The 17497-nt window shown below is 35.2% G+C and overlaps 2 protein-coding genes across 21 annotated transcripts; one reads left to right on the top strand and one right to left on the bottom strand.

Annotated features, from left to right (window-relative positions):
- Positions 1-1304: 1304 nt before the first annotated feature.
- Positions 1305-8748, top strand: LOC140016753 (uncharacterized). Of its 20 annotated transcripts, none has more exons than XM_072070474.1 (13): positions 1305-1648; positions 3639-3834; positions 3974-4129; positions 4225-4487; positions 4591-4674; positions 4763-4887; positions 4976-5054; positions 5131-5263; positions 5375-5707; positions 6507-6654; positions 6890-6998; positions 7429-7841; positions 7952-8117. In XM_072070474.1, exons 6-9 carry the CDS (start codon positions 4770-4772, stop codon positions 5435-5437), a joined length of 393 nt encoding a protein of 130 aa, XP_071926575.1. In that variant the 5' UTR covers positions 1305-1648; positions 3639-3834; positions 3974-4129; positions 4225-4487; positions 4591-4674; positions 4763-4769; the 3' UTR covers positions 5438-5707; positions 6507-6654; positions 6890-6998; positions 7429-7841; positions 7952-8117. The 20 variants fall into 20 exon arrangements, with proteins under 20 accessions (XP_071926575.1, XP_071926573.1, XP_071926571.1 ...); XM_072070472.1 differs by having other exon boundaries at positions 7088-7841; XM_072070470.1 differs by adding an exon at positions 7088-7173 and having other exon boundaries at positions 6507-6998.
- On the bottom strand, positions 6337-8471 carry LOC113716814 (uncharacterized). The gene has a single exon (XM_027241293.2). The coding sequence runs from the start codon at positions 8469-8471 to the stop codon at positions 6516-6518; it is 1956 nt and encodes a 651-aa protein (XP_027097094.2). The 3' UTR covers positions 6337-6515.
- Positions 8749-17497: the final 8749 nt, after the last annotated feature.

Genomic DNA, 17497 nt, shown 5'->3' with positions numbered 1-17497 from the left:
ATGGATTGGCATGAGAGATGCAATGCCCAATCATATGTTCAATACCTATAGAAATACACGCCAACGGTAATTCAGATATGGGTGAATTATATTAATCTTTTTTTTGTTTGCCCGAAAGTTATAAAAAATCCCGTTTTAGTAGTGTCGATTTTTGCTAATTTTGGAGAAAGGGGTATGCTGTGCCTAAGTATTATGCATATTTAATATCGTTTGATTCCTATTTCCCTTCCGTTTGAGTTGTTTTACACCTTGTTATATAGCTGTAACCTCCTGTAAGCACTCGGTAGGTGTGACTTCAAACCTGTATTTTCCATCACACAAATGGAGGCGCCAGCCAAAAAACATGCTCATGCTTGTTTCTTTAACCACCGCGTTGCTTTATTATATGTTCCATGTTCAGTGCGCAAATCAGGATTTCAAATCGGACGCCTAACTAATTTTCAAATTGAAGGCCCCACTTATTTGACCAGGTAAGCAAATTGGGTCAAATTATCTATTTCAGCCTCAAATGGGTCCCGCATGTGTCCATAGAATTTACCATCCGTCAATCTATCCTTTCTGCCAACTTTTTGTAATCATAAATGCAAGTCATTTAACAACAATAAATGAGTCCCTTATGTTCCAATAAACTTAATCATGCAAGTCAAAAATCTGAGGTAAATTATGTAAAATTGGCCAATCCAAACGTATCCATTGTATTTAAACATATTTTTCAATCAATTAACAAACACCGCATCCTAGGATTCAGAGATACTAACCATAAGCCGGGATTTGACGGTCGTCCTCTCCACTCATTATCAAGTATATCTTCTCTGATCACTGATTTGCTTCGTCACCTTTGTTTGCTATTGGATTTGCGATTGGATTTGGTTTTGATTGAAAGCATTTGGTTTATCTTTGGTCCCTCACTTTTTTGTTTCTAGTCCATGTGCTTTGAAGGAAGAAAGATACTGGTCCTTTATATTTTGGTCAAGATCTGAGTGACTTGCCCTTTTTGTCCCTCAAAAGTTGGTCACGTGATATTCCTTTGACTGAGTCCGTCAAGAATTCACACGAAAAAGCTAATAGGGACTAAAATTGATCATTTTTTGTTTGTAATAGACTAAAAATACTAGTTTTTGTTCTCAGGGACTAAATTTCACATCATTAATATGTGAGGGATGATTTGTGCAATTTTTCCTAAGTAAAATTTACAATTTTACATGTAAAATAAAAAGTTTATTTGACCTTAACTTAAGAAGTAAATTCAAATTAGTACATAAGTAAAATTTACAAATTTACATGCAAATAATTTTGCTCGATAAAAAGTTGGTTCCACCTTAATTTGAGAAGTGAGAATTAAACAAAATTAAACAAAATTTCAATTTCATCAAAATAATCAAACAAACTTGAATAAGCCTGTTTACATAGATTTGATTGAAAAGATGCTTCTTAGTTCTTACGGCTCAACCTCCATGCTCCTGTATTCTCTGTCACATGAAAACGGCTCACTCTTTTTCACTGTACTCTCTCAATCTCAAACCCTTCACTGATTGTATTACCTCGACTATGGAATTGATCGGTGCTTTTTGTTGTGGCCTTATCCATAATCCCAAGTTTGCAACCCACGGTGCCCTGCAGACGAGCCTTGTTCTTCTAGCTTCCTTTGGTATGGCTTCTCCTTTTTGCTCTCATTTTTTCATTGATTTTTTTTGGCCCTGCTTGATAATGGTTGATTTTGCTTTTTACTCTATTTCCCTTTGGTCTTTTTTTTTCCTTAGAAATTTTTTGGCCGAATTCACTTAATACTCCATCTCTGAACACATAGAAACTGCCAATGTAACTTGGTGGTTTTACTTCATATTTTGCTTACTAAGAGAATACTGAATTGGAAGGGAAAATTTTTTTTGCATGAAATCTACCATGTTGGAGTAGTTAATAAGTTAAATTTACATCAACAATACTGAAGCTAGAATCATGTTAAGTAGGATTTCTTGTCAGCTTTTGTGCTTTTCGCTATCATTTTGTTCATTGCTTTCTTTTCCCCCCTTGTTGACAGAAGTTATTAAGTACATTGTGCTTTTGCTGTTTAGTTTATTTTCTTTTGGTCCTTTTTCCGGAATTTTTTGGATGAAATCACTTACACTTTGTCTCTGATATGTGCTTTAATTTTATGCCAATTTTTTTGCTAATCTTATGGCATTGTAAAATTGTGCTTGAAATCTAGTATGTTAGAGTGGTTAAAAAATTGAAGATTGTTTTGAAGCTGAAACATGATAAACAACTAGATTTTGTTTTCAATCTATAATCTTGAAGCTTATAGTATAAAAATTAGTTATTAATCTTGAATCATTTCATCTCAGGTTTTTGGACCTCTACATAGTTTGATCTTGCTGATTGGCTTTGCTTTTTTCATGTATTTTTTTCAAATTCAACTAAGTTATTGCATGTTAAGTTACGTTTCTAAAACAGTCTGTTCCCTACACCTTTTTGTGTTTAATAGAAGTCCTTTTTGGCCTTTTGAGATGTTTTAGATGTATCATGTACATACATGCTCTTACTATTTGCACACGTAGTAACTTGGTGGTCTTTATTTTATTTCTTATTCTCTGCTGGCTAAGACGGTACTAAATTTGGAGCAAGAAAGTGAGTTGAAACCTAGCAAAGGTGATTCATAATAAGAACGGAAGAGCACTTAACAAGTTAGACTTGGCATATGGAGAGTGGGTTGCTAAATTAAAAGTGGAATCATGTTAAGTACATCTTACTTATTAAAACCACATGTGTGCAAATTAAAACCACCACAGCAGTCGCAATTAAAACCACTTTGTATAAGTCTTGAAGCTGGAATCATGTTAAGTACTTTTTTTATCAGTTTACTAGCTTTTGCTCTCATTTTGTTCATTGCTTTTTCTTCCCCTGTTAATAGTGGTTGTGTAGAGTGGTTGTGTAGTATATTGTGATTTAGCTGTTTGCTTCGTTTTCTTTTGGTCTTTTTCAAGAATTTCTTGGACGCAATCACATGTACTTCGTCTCTCACGGATGCTTTAATTTTATGCCAATTTTTTTCCTTCTTAATCTTTTGCCTTCCTTTATACATATAGTTATTGACATTGTAACCTGGTGGTTTTGTTTCTTACTTTGCTTACTAAGAGCTACTTCAATTGACAGGAAGAACGTGCTTGAAATCTAGCATGTTAGAATAGTTAAAAAGTTAAAGATACATGAAGATTTTTAAGCTAGAATCATGTTCAACAAGGAAATTTTGTTATCAATTTATAATTTTGAAGCTTATGTTATAAAATCGGTTGTTGTACTTTCTAAATTTATGAACCATTTCATCTCTAGTGTTGGACCTCTGCATGCTTTAAGTTTGACTGAGAAGAGGATGGTTACTGCCCTTTATGTGTTAAGGCTTTCATTATGACTTTTCTTAGTTTTGTTTTCTGCAAATTGAAGTTGGTTACTGGATGCTGTGACGATGGATGTCTATTTTTGTTAGAGAACTGTCATTTTTTGTGTTTTTGAAAAGTTTCAATTTTATTATCTATTAGTTACTGCAATGGTTTGATTGTCTATTAGTTACTGCAATGGTTGGATTAGTACCATTCCCTGTGTTTTGAGCCTTTTATTTTGATTTTCTTGGTACATAAACGAAGACACAAGAAATGCAGCAGAATAGCACAGACAATGAAGTAGTTCATGAGCAATGTAATCATGAACTGATGATACAGTGAAAAATTGTTTACCCTGATATCTTAACCACGAGGGTAAATCATTTAAGCCATGAGAGGTTGCAGGAACACTGTCCTTCTGCAATGGACTTTATCATGTGGCATGCTCTTAGTAGATCTGGTACTGTATTTCCTCTATTTCATAGTAGTCATTCTATGAATATGGAATTAGTCTCATGAAATTTCTATTTCTTTTGTGAAATGTCTCATTTCCTTTTCTTTAATGAATATGAAATTAGTCTCATGCTTTATCTTTTCAGATAACAACGCTGAGGCGCTACCTTCCAGTGCTTGAAGTTCGTGAAAAGATGAGGGGATGGACTGTGCTTGTGCAAGTGGTTGAGGCTGGAGATGTGCAGCTTACTTGTGAAACACCACCAAGGAACATTATGCACTTCCTCTTGACAGATTCTTAGGTAAAAATAACTGTTATTACAAGTCAAACAATCTGAGACACATCTTGAGACACGTGGTAAATTTTTACTTACATTTTCCACTTTCAAATAAACAGGGAACTACAGTTTCAGCAGCCATACATGGCAGCGATATTCGCTACTTTGCTGCAACCATTTAAGAGATATTACATCTCTAATGCTTCTGTTAAACTACAAGAACCAAAATACCAAGTTAGTGACTATACCTGCTCTTGGGTGATCAACAATTACACTCTGGTGGAATAGCATCTTGAACCAATTCCTCCAAATCTGCCGTGCACCTTCCAGCTGAAGAGATTCTCTGATTTCTTCAGATTTGCAGATCAAGACAACCTGCAGGGTAAGTAATTTCTTTTACAAACTATACTTAAAACTTAATTTGTTTGTTTGGATTCATGAACTTAATTAAGCTGAACTAATATTCTTCTTTCTTTGAATTGAAGATGTACAAGCTGTTGTCATCCATGCTTTTCCTGCAAAGGAACATGGACTAATTTCACAAGAGATGCCATCATTGTTGATCAAGAGTGAGGCACAGAATTTTGGCTGTTTTGCATATTTTCTAAAGTGTCTGTCATTCGACACAATGGAATAAATTTCATATGCTTTCTTCAGGGGTAATATGATGGCGCTTACTCTGTGGAATGAGTTCAAACAGAATGAGGGAACTCTACTTGCAAATACAATTGCAAGTGGCAATGTTCTTATTGCTATGAGGCTGAAAGTTACCACTTTCGGCTGTGAGTTAAATCTTCAAACATATTTACACTAGCATTATTACTTGTTATACTAATTCTTATTGCTGGATTCTGAGTTGTTCTTCTGCAGATCTATCCCTCAGTGCAAGACTTTCAACTTGCTTATTAATTAATCCTCCAAGAGAAGAAACAAACAGCTTGAAAGCTTGGTAAGATAATCCTTTTAAGCTTTTTGACTTTTTCTGGAGTTTTGATATTTTTGGCTTAGTTAAGGTGATAATGCAGGTACAATGTTCACAGACGAGAATTGATAAAGTTGGTTGAAGATGCTGCTTATAAAGACTCCAACAAACTGCTGCCACCTCCAAGGGAAGAAGACATAATTGACACTGAGAGTGCAATCAACACACTGAAGGATGCAAGTGTTTCTACTTCTATTTAGAAAATTCATATTTTAGTCTATATCTTATAAGACAACTTCAACAGACCAAGACATCGTGGATAAGAGGAAAAACCAAATTGCTTCCAGGACAATCAAGATTCTGGTACACTGCATATTTCAACTGCCAAAAATCAGTCCATGCAGATATAGACTTGATTATCAAGTGTCCTTCATGCAAGGAAGAAACAGAGATTGAGGCTAGATAACTATAATACACAACTTTCTAATCTTACAGTCAATAAATCACTTCCACTAAACAAATTTTTGATAAAATGAGTTGATATTGTAACATATAACAGATGCCATATTGGGATTGTTCTGGATGATGGAAAAGAATTGCTAAATGCAGCAATACTTGGTTTGGATGGAGAAAAGCTAATCCCCTTTACTGCTGTTCAACTTAAAGAAGCTGACAACCATGTAAGACATCTTTTTTTACTGCTTTGTAGCCATCTTAGTTGTACTTCCACTCTTTGCCACTGGAAATTGAGATGCTTATTAGCTGTTGCTTTCTGGAGCAACTGAACTTTTTAAAACTTTTCATTACTTTTCGTTGTTGATAAAAAACAGAATAATGATGTCCATCAGGTTATTAAGATTTGGTTGATTCTTAATTGCATAGCAGCTTATCAAGTTTTGACAGGCTACATAGTGAGCCTTTAACGAGTTGAAACTTTGCATCATAACAGTGTCTGAAATTTCAAGCCATTGCAAGATTTGTACGATGTACCAAATTATTTGATATCTGTTCATCCCCAATTTGCTTCGTCATTTCGATTTTATAAATCCTGAAATTTCGAGATGCTAAAGAGGAATTGTGGTTGTTTACTTTTCCAATTAGCATCATAGTGCTCGTATTGTTAGGACGTCCTAGATGAAAAAAATTCAATCAGCTGTTTGCCTCTTACTGATTCATCAATCTATGTTGTTGAATTATGATTAGCAGCCATAACATTACTATCTATTAGTATTACGGGCATGAGTGGGCAAAAGATGGAATTGCCTGGTCTTGCTAAAAGAAGCCAAATAGATGACTTCTATTTCCTCTGTTGAAAAGAAAGGACACAGAAAATGCTTACTCAAATGTTAGTTATTACAAGATGATCAGGTCTTTCCTCATAATTTAGATGCAAGATACAATTTTAAGATGATGCTGAGCATTTTCGAATTCAACCTCAAAAATGTTAGTTGTGAAAACACTAATCTCTTTTCTACACAGGTGTTAACCTCAGACTTCCACTGTCTTTTGATCAAGAGCTGTGTACCTCCATCGCTCTTTCTCCACAAAGTCTGCATCCAGAAATTGAGCTATGAAAGCCCAAAACCTGTACATGTCTTCAAAATTGGCCAGGAAACTAAGTGCAGCTGTAACTATTTGTATTTTTTGATCAGCCTTTCTACTCTTGTTTCTTGCCTTCTCCTTTTCTTGACTCTTTCTTGTCTCCAGGATTTTATCCTTCTCTTGTTCATGCTTATCTGAGAACCAAATGTTGTGTAAAAACCCAGTGCTGAGAGAAATATTATTGCGATCTGCAAGTTTCTGCACCAGTATAGGGTCAACCTTTTCTCCTTTCCAGTCATATATATTAAATGACAATGCAGGTCCTCGGTCAAATTTAATCCTTGGCCCATAGATTTTTACCAGGGGAAAGTTATCCAACCTGTTAGGATGCTGAAGCTTGACTATCGCACTAACCAGCCAATTGATCAGGTATCTTCCTCTGCTACTAATCAGCATCAGTCCCAATGAGTCCACGTGATCCAGACACCTAAATTGCATGCCTGCTCCTTCATTTTCAGGTAGTTTAACATCGCTGTTGTTGTATGAGACAATGGCCCTTTTAGATTTCATAGTTTCTGAATCTCCCAGTCTTTCTGCTTTTGAGGTAGTATCCATTTCTCGTGTCGTAGCAGTCTCACTTTCAGTTGGCCTTTTAGTTTGTCTACCTTGAGAAACAATAAGACCTGAAGGAAAAATCTCTCTATCCATTTCTTCTTTTGCCTCAGGTATGGATATCTGTTCTAGTTCTGTGTCTGTACCAGAAGAATCTTCCTGAGAGGGTTGATTTGCTGCTACAAGACTTACTATTCCGGTACCCGTGGAAGCTTCCAGAATTTGAACTGTTGATCTTTTCACACAGAGGCATCCGAATCCGGTTGGGTTTTCCCCAATAACCTTGTAGAAGGAGCAAATGAGGAAGTCAGGACGGAAGAGTGAAAGCCCAAAGCTGCCCATGTCTTTTGGTCCCAATGCACAGCCGTCAAGCAAGACATGCCAGCCATTTTCTTGTGCGATACTCATCCACTGATAAGAGTAACTGGCACCAGTCATTCTCGACTGGAGGGGCATGACAAATAGACCCTGGTGTTTTTTCTTTTTATTCTTCCTGCCAATCATTTTCCTGAGTTTTGTTGAGTGAACCCTTAGCCGTGGCCACTTGAACTCAGCTGACATGATTTTGGCTCCTCTTCTCTCTGATGTATTCACCATGGTCTGCAGTGCTTCACTCTCGTAGTCATAAACTGTGAGAAGGTTTCGGCTGTGTTGGAAAGGGTAGGATTCTGCTAGTAGCTTGAAAGCTGATGATTTATTTGCAGTAAATACCATACAGTAATCATTTTGAGAAATATTAAGAAAATCCATGATCCTTTTCCTGATGACAGATTCCAGATGTGATCCTTGGCCTCCATGAAGTAGTTGCGACTTGAGGTTAACTGATTTGTATGATAGATTGAAGAATGAAGCATCAGAAATTCTTGGGGGCGGAGAAGAAGATGATGTTACTGGGACTGCTGAGGAAGACTGAGACTGAATTTGTAAGTAGGAAAAGAGACCAATACCAATGTAATCCAGGCAGATGTGTTTGGAGAGTGATAGATGATAGTACTCTTCAGCTCGTATTTGGTCCACCTGGGACGTCTCTGAATATCGAGGATATGCTTTGGTGAATTGGACAAGTGATTCTTGCTGAGAGGGGAGATTTTCATGGTTGGTGAAGTGTGTGTTTGGGAAGAAAGTGGAAGCAGTTATGGCAGCAAAGCCTTGCCGGCAACTAGCCAATGTGCTTTTGGACTTGGAGCTCGTCTTTTGGGGCTCCTGGTCCTCACTGGTAACAAGTAGAGGACTGGTGCAGCAACCGTACAGGCATACTCGTTCAGCTGCCTTGAAGCAAGGTGATTGCATACTCTCTGATGTCTTCACTCAACTGCTTGGTGATATTTTTATCTGTAGTACTTGGCCTGCTAGGGCTCTCTTGTTGCCTTCTTTAGATCAGCCCGTAATTCTTTAATAGGGATGCTTACTTGGGAAGAAAAGTTTTAAAAAGGTGGACCAGAGGATGATTTGAACAGCTACTACTGCCTTTTTGTTTTTCTGTATTGGACATTCAATGATGATAGTGAGTCATTGCTTTATGGCATTGACCTCTTCTTTATATATTAACGCAATTAGCTTTTCTTTTCTTCTTTTTTGCCCTTTTCATGTCTTTATTCTTTTGCTTAAATTGCTTTGATATTTTTCCTAAAGTTGAGTTGGCTTTACGGAACATGTGGGGAAAGGCAAGCATTTGATTTCTGCCCACATTGCAACCTTAGCCCCTAAGGCCCTTAAGTCACGGCTAACTGACCTGGCATTTGGGAATCGGTCTATGTTTTCCATAGTATTAATTGTACTTTTGCTGTCGTTTCAGGTAGCTGAGCGCAACGGTTGAATGCGGGTTTGGATAGGAATTAATCGTAAAAAATTATTGAGTAAATCTTATATGCGCTATAAATTATCACGGTTGGATGTACGATGTATATGTAAAATTTGAATTTCAAATTTAAATTCAGATTCTGTGTTATATATGGCGAAACTACTGTATACATTGTCAGTATATGGAATATTAATTTAAAATTATTTGTTTGAATCACCAATACATTTTTTGATACATTTTTTAAATCTTTTTAATCACTTTTTTTTTTATCAGATATACATTATATAGCAAAGTGTTATATGTAATTATTTTAAATAATATTTCAAATAATCTCTTGTTCAATTTGCTTTGGCTATTTGGCTTGAAAGAAATTTCTACGTGTTACAAGGGCTAGTGACCGTGCCGACCCCCAGCCTCCACCAAAAATAAATAATAAAAAAATATAACACGCACACATGCACCAACAAATTTTTTTTTTTTTGAAAAAAAGAAAGCTTTTTCAACTTAATTAATTTCTTTCAACAAAAAATGTATAACTTGCTGAAACCTTCATTTTACCAACCTTAAACGCTAAGACACATGGGGATGCTGTTTTCCGAGTTTCTTTTTGTATATGTACTCACTTTACTAGGAAGCATCCATCTGCTAATTGCGAGATGGAGTACTAATTAATTGTTTCTCTGGAGAAAAAGATGTTCAGCGTTGGTTGGCACCACCCTGTAGTGGCGGAGCCCCACCATGTTGAGGGTGGTCAATTGCCCTCCCTTCCTCTCAACTTTACAAAATTTAAAGAGTAGCCTTGAAAATATTAAAAATATTTATGTTTTTGTCATAACTGCATCCCCTCAATTTTGAAAGGAAAATTTACCAAATTGGTCCCCGACATTTTCAAAATTTTTTTTTTTAATCCATAACATTTACAATCAGATAGAATAGTCCCTAATATATAAATTATGAGTCGGTTTGGTTCTAATGCTCGTAGTTGCTCATTTCTTTGGCTAAAAATGGCATGCCTCTCTCACATGAACATAATTTCAAGGGTAAAATTGAAAAACATACTTCGCTCCCCCGGATGAACATGAGAATGCTTAGAAAACTTACTTTATAATTTGGGCAGGTATAGAATCTTCTTCCCGGATTTATAGGTTTCCAAGAATTCCCAATAATGCGTTCCTTTTCACAAAGATATCGTTTGTTGTTCAGATCCATTGTACTCTTCAATAGGTTAGTTTCTTTGCATTTTTTTGTTATTCTTGCTCAATTGCACAGTCATCCAGTTGCAGCTGCTTTTTTCCTCTTCAATTTTGGTTTTGATGCGAGACAATTAGGGTTTAATTGGGGAAATATGAAAGAAAGATGGAAACCAGAAACGAAGTGTGTTTTCCAGTTTTGCCCTTGAAATTATACTCACATGAGAGAGACGTGCTATTTTTTACCGGAGAAATGGGTAAATACGAGCATTAGAACCAAATTGGCTCATAATTTATATGTTAGGGGTTATTCTAATTGATTTTAAATGTTAGAGACTAAAAAAGTTAGGAACCAATTTGACAAATTTCCCATTTTGAAAAGTACAAGTTTTTCCTTTACATTGCCCCTTGAGAAATCCTCATTCCCTTTACATTATCTTCTTAACCAACCAATTTTTGAAACATCTCTCCCACAATACAAATGTTTTAAAGCTATTAAAACATAAAATTGTTTACTACTTGAATAAGAAATAAATTCAATAATTTCTCAACACAAAAAACTCATAATAAAAAGATTATCTTTAATTAAAATTCTCTTTGCATAATAACGACATCATTTTATGTAGATAATATTGCCGCTACTGACCATAAGTCCCGACTCCATCACTGTCACCATGGATGTTGGCTGAAATACGTCTAGTGCTGGCAACAATACAAACATGTCTTACAGTCTCATTCTTATTTTCCGTAGTACCCAGTTCAGTTGGAACTTCGAGCCAAAAAAAAAAAAAAATGAAGACAACTGCAGGCACAAGCTATAAATTAATAACAAGTTGATCATACATGTCGCAGTCAAACTAGCCGTCATCTAGTTATGCCAGTTTGCTCGTGTCTTGCCCGGCCAAGAGACTTGACTTTTCAAGTCTTTCTAGTGGCGACCGGCGATTTGAGTCAATGTTCTGAATGACTGAATCTTGAAAGCATTCCGATTAAAAATGCAAAAACGATAGATGTAAAATAACTTTAAGCACACAAAAAAATATGAAGATGGCCTTGAATGAAACTTTTGTAAAATCATTGGGGTTGGCTTAATGATTAGGAAAGGATTCTTAAAATCCTCATCACTGTCAAGTTTAGAGTTTAAGAATTTGAATTTTATGTCTAGCAGTTGAAGATAGATAGGGTGTGAGAGTAAAAATACAGAAAATGTATATTGGTGTTGCTACCACGATAATTTGCTTATCCTAGCCAAAATTTATTGCATCATTTGTCACTCAGTGGATAATAAATTGATTTAGTGAATAAATATCTAAGTATTTTGTGAATATCCCATAGTAAACATCATGACCGCTACTTACCATTACTAATTAAGCACACCGTACACGCAAGAAATTAATTTCGTCAAACATTGAATGTTTCTTGAATTTCAGATCAACACCTTTCTTGTTGCTTGTATACTTTGATTTGTCTTCTTGTCATTGTCCATCATCTACCTGTTTTTTCTCCTACATAAAACAACTAAAAATGTTGAACTTATTCCATGATTTATATCATGCCACATGCTCAGTGTTGACTAATAAGAAACTTGCCTCAGTTGAAGATTTCTTTTCTATATATTTCCACCATTTCTTGGATCCATTTGATTACTAACCTTCAGGAACTGCCTGCTCTGTACTTTCTTTTACTTAACACTTGGCAGCAAACCTTAGAAGAAAACAGATCCTCAGCACTTTTGTTTTCATTCTAGCTGTACAAAACAAGGTTAATCTTCAAATTCCTTATAGGAAAATTAAATGTTATCCTTTTCACTTTGGGACAAGACCAGCTTTATTTTCCAGGTCAACAACACCACATTTGTTCACAAAAAAAGGTCAACAACATCACATTTCTGCTGAGCTTACAACTAGCGACAAGTTTATTGATATGTTTTGTTCGACCTAATTTAGATAATATCTGTCGCGTATTGTGTTTAGCAATTCGGATACTATGTAGGAAATGTATATACTTGTTTTACCAAAAAAAAGAAAGAATAAGTAATAAAAACATATACACATAAATTTTCTTTGATTTTACTCTTTCCCCTTGTTTCTTTATTAAAAGTCTAAGTTGATAAACAAATGTAGAAAATGAAGCCGTAAATTATTCTTGTCTTTCGCAGGAATCTGGTCTCCCAAGTTCCATTTCAAATATATGTAGTCGATCTGTTCCTAAGGTGTAAGCAAGTTTTTTTTTTTTAGGCAAAAAACGAATTATTTTATTGATATGCAATTTAACTGTACAATGGAGAAAGAACTCCTACTACATCTGAGATACTGCAGTGATCTACACTACACACCAGTTTGTCTATTTTTAGCTACTACTGCAACTAATAGACCACGCACTCCATTGAGAACCTGGTTCAATCATCAACTGCCAATTCGCTTGTGTTCGAGGAGATTTAGGCCATGAAATAATCACCATTTGGACCATTCTACTGATGGATGTAAGGACTTGTGCACGGAGCAACATGTTGGAAGATCCTTCTATTCCTCTCCTATCAAGGCTGCCAAACAATGACAGCTGAAGAGAGTTCCGATCTTAGCAGCAAAGGAGTTGGAACCACCATGGTGACACCACCAATCTAATTCTTGTTCCGAGGTCAGTGTAGGAAATAGTTAGTAATGAGTTCCATATTGAAAGTGTGTGACGAATGGAAGAGGTTTATAATTAAGTCCACACCTATTCAAATAAGTTTGGATGGCGGGAAATTTTGAAGGGAGACTTCAAATTTGCACGTACATTTGTCACGTTGACTATTAAATTAGAATATAAATTTATTGGTCAAAAGATTGGCACTTGGGTCTTAAGAACTGAAATTAATTTTAATTAATTTCATTTTAATATTTCTTCTTAACTAAACGGTATTCTTTTAGCAATTGTGTCTAATGATACAACTCTTAAATGTCTGTTAAGTATCCATTCATTTTAAAAGGACATGACATTTCGTTTGGGGTATCTGAACGTTATAAATAAGGATGTCCATGTATCAGAAAACTCACTTTTTACTTTTAGTTTTACTATTCTTCTATTTCTTTCAAAATGATGTTCTCTAAAACCGTTCTAGGGAGAATTTTTGCATACTATTGTGTAAAAATTCTGATGGACTTTGTTATTCTTGGAGGGAATTGCCGCAAACCTGGTAGTAGAATAGTGGGGGCAAACTTGCTTAAGGAAAGTGAATTTTCGCGCCAAAGCTATTTTCTATAGTTGTAGTGATTACAAATTCTTAACAGTCAGCACCCCCTATATAGCAAGCACAATCTATGCACTTTTTCCCACACACCTGGAGAAGGAACACTCAAAAAATAGATGTTTAACAGATTCATCCTCTTGATCACATAACACACATCTAGGAAGTGTATCAGTTACACTCCACTTGGGGTCTGTTTGGTAGGACGTAAAATATTTTCTTTGGGAAAATAATTTCATTGGAAGCCGTTTTTTTTGGAAAAAGTTTTGTTTTCTTTCTAATTTTCATTTGTTTGGTTACTTTTGGAAAACATTTGTCCTCATGAGTAATTAATTCAATTCCTCACCCTATCAAGAAATTCTCTCCCATCGGCTGGCTCCGCCATTTCTCTTTCGTCTTCACCACAAAAAACTTTCCTCCATCACATACACTACTCCTGCCATCATTCTTTGACCAAGAAGAGATTAAAGCAATAGACAAATGAATGATCAATATTAGTTTTCCAACTCAACCATAATCAGTCATAAGACATTGAAGATGACAATGAAATAAAACCAACTCTCACAAGAATATTTTTTACCGCTAAAATTCTTTCAAAGATCTAGAAGATCTCGGATTGAAATTTCCAAAGCAAAAGCTGGACATTGTTGGTGATATATAGAATTAGTTCACCTTTCTCCTCCGTGGCCAATCTTAAAAGACTTTCTTCCTTCTGTAAAAGTTCCTCTGAAATCTCTTCTTTCTTTATGCTGCCAATCTCCTTGTTTTGTCTCTCTAGATCCTCCATATTTCTGCAGTTCTTAATTGTTTCTGTAAGTCCGACGCAGATGCAATGGGATGTGCGATAGGTTGGATTGTGTTTCTGTGAGGGAAGGAATAACATGGAATGAATAGAGGAATCGATGATGTTTTGTCGAGAGATATCGGACAATCCCACCGAAACTATTTCCTATGGCCTTTTACTTCTTATGTTGATGAATGTAACTTAGGACAAAAGGGACAGGATCAGAGAGTCGAAAATAACTTCAATAAGTTTATAAGTGAAGTTATTTTACACCCACTTAGGGAAAAGATTTTACAAGAGAAATCATTTTCTCAGCGCTAAATTGAACCAAATAGCAGAAATCACAGAAAATATTTTCTGGAAAATCTATTCAGTCAAAACAAACAGACCCTTGATAGGCCTATTTTTAGTCATCAACTTTGCTGTATTATCAACCTCAAAATAAAAGCATACTTGAGAACAAAACCTTTTCCCAAACTAAAGAATTCCATTTCACTTTTCTGTCAACTAGATAGAGTTTCTTCAAAGCAGATTTAACAGAAAAGACCTTCATATGATCCTCTCCGTGCATTTGCTGTAAAATAGAATTAGGAGTAGACTCCTGAAACTGCTGCGTTATTACATTAAACCTCCTTTCCTTGGGCCAGGCCACCTTCCATCCTTCACCAGATCGCTTACCTTAGATGCAACAGACAATCCGAAATCTTATAATGGCTCATGTGCATGCCAATTATCAAACCAGAAAAACTTGCTCTTACCATCACCAATGTCACTTTTAATCCATGACTGAGCAAAGTGCCTAAGTTGTAACAACTTTCTCCAATACCATGAAAAATTAGCGGGAATTTTCACTTCCCATAGACTGCCCTTTCAACATCACAGAATGCAACCATCTAACCCATAAAGAATCTTTTTTTTTTTTTTTTGACAGAGATTCCAAATGAGCTCAAAGATTAGATATTTATTCCAGTTAGCTATGTTCTGCACTGCTAATCCACCATCCTTCTTTGGTCTACAGACATCTTCCCACTTTACAGGTTGACTAATTACAAGTTAAGAAGTTTTATTTTATGTTAATAATCTCTGCAAATTACAGGTTGACTAATTGAGGATTATTTCAACCAAATGTACATAGTTGTCCAACTATAAGAAGTTTCTAATAAGCTCCCACAAGAACATAGGTGATATTTGTATTCATTAATCAATTTTATGGGGTTACAAACTTAGTACCCATGAAAACACGAGAGAGTATGATTTCTGGGTGACTACTACTAATTAGTTATTTACTTGCCCGCCATCACTGGAAGAAATAATCCATCAAACTTTGGGGATTGCTTGAAGAGCCAGTGCCACTAATAGCATTTTTTTTTATAGTAATTGGAGTTTTCATAGCATAATATTTAGCATAAATTGCAAAATGGTCACCCGTTGTGAATGATTTGAGAAAATTGGCAGTTCGGATCCAATTCCAATTTCAATATTTTGTGGCTCAAATAATTTACTTGTGTTGATTTTTTGTACATGCGTTGCCCCAGGTTGCATCCAAATTGATTGTGTTTGTCCCAGGCATTGGAACAGCTGTCAACATTTTCAACACTATAACTTGGTAAAATTAAATTGTATTTTGCAATTCTATCCTTTTCTGGACACCAAATGTGCGTAACCTCTGTTTCATCAACTAGAATAAAATGTCTTTACTGCCCAGAATCGATTTAGATGTTGCTCAATGAAAAGAAAAACACCTGTTGACTCCATTTACTTGAATTCTACAATTCTTGAGTTCAATTTGGTGATTCCTTTAATTGCATTTTTACATGATTTGATTTTCTTTTTCAAAAGGATTTTCTGCACTTAATTTGTCCATCCAAGTAGTGTAAAAAGTTAGCATGTGTATGTTTGTCTGTGTGAAAGTATGTTAGTGTATGTTTTAGTGTGTATGCATGTGTGAAAATAATGTGTTACCATCCAAGGAACTTAAGAAGTGAGTGTGTATTTGTATGTGTGAAAGTATTTTGGTATGTGAAAATATGTTTATGCATGTGAAACTGTGTTTATATATGTAAAAAAAAAATCATTTTATATGTGTAAATGTGTTTAAGAGAGTATTATGTATCAAAATATATGAAATAATATGTTGGATTACAATTCGGTCATGGGTTTGAATTGACCTAATATGACACAATCTAACATCAACCTAATTTGTAGTTGTGCGGGATGGATATAATCCATCCAAATGAAAACCGAGCACTAATCAACCCAAAAACTGCTCAACCTGCTCAATTGCCAAATTGGCACTTTGAAAATATTAAACACAAGGTTAGCTCCCAAAGGAAGTATAATGTGCTGGTCATCTTGCAAGTTTTTTTTTTTCATATTTTTTTAAGCAGCGAAAGGACAGATTTAAGAAAGAAAGGGGAAGGAAGATTAGAACCAGGACTTCTAAACCTGGAGACCAAAATGGTATTCTTTCAAGTTCAACATCTAACTAATTAATGCTCATTCTATCTAATCTTTCATTGCATTATGCCACTAAAAGGAGTTCGTTTAAAGTAGTAGAGATCAGGTATTTAGAGCAAAATCCTTCAGTGCGTATAAATTTGCGCATTTGCTCTTCAAAATTCCGCTCCTTGTGGACAAAGAATTGGACTCTTGGGGCTCTATTATTTTTATACAGTGATTTGTAATATTAGCTATATGCAAATATATAGTTTAAGTTGTTAGGAAATTGTAATAGTTAATACTTATTATTATTTTGATAAGAGTTGGGCAGACGTTTTATTGGATTTTCTGATTAAGGATTAAATTATAGAATGACATTATCATCTTCTTTCCTGTTTTAATCAAGGCGTGACTTGTTGGAGTCTGCATTTGTCGATCAGACAAGAAACCAACATGATGCTTTTGTCAAGCAATCATAAAATTCAAGGTCTTTATTAACCATATTTATTTAGCTCCAAAATCACCTGTCGGCCTTGCCTGATATCCATTTATCCAGTACGGGGCATCTGTTTTATAGGGTTTATTTGAATGAAAAGGATAATAATCTGTGCAATAATGACAGAAAGTAGATCAAGCAAGACATAGATACGTACAGATGTGAGAATCAATCGAGACAACATGTCCTTATAAGGTCCTTCAGCAAGTAGGTTAAAAGGAGTCGTAGGTATTGTTTATTAAGAAAGGTGAAACTAAATCTAAAATGTGTCTAAAAATGCAAATGGGATAATAAATCTGAATATAAGCAAAAATAGTAAATTAAATCAGATGTATAAACCATGTACCTTTACTTTAAACAAGTTGGCAAATTCTAAG

This window comes from Coffea arabica, chromosome 11c (genome assembly GCF_036785885.1).
Source record: "Coffea arabica cultivar ET-39 chromosome 11c, Coffea Arabica ET-39 HiFi, whole genome shotgun sequence".
In the NCBI taxonomy this organism is placed as follows: Eukaryota; Viridiplantae; Streptophyta; class Magnoliopsida; order Gentianales; family Rubiaceae; genus Coffea; species Coffea arabica.
This window is presented reverse-complemented; position numbering and strand designations above follow the sequence as displayed.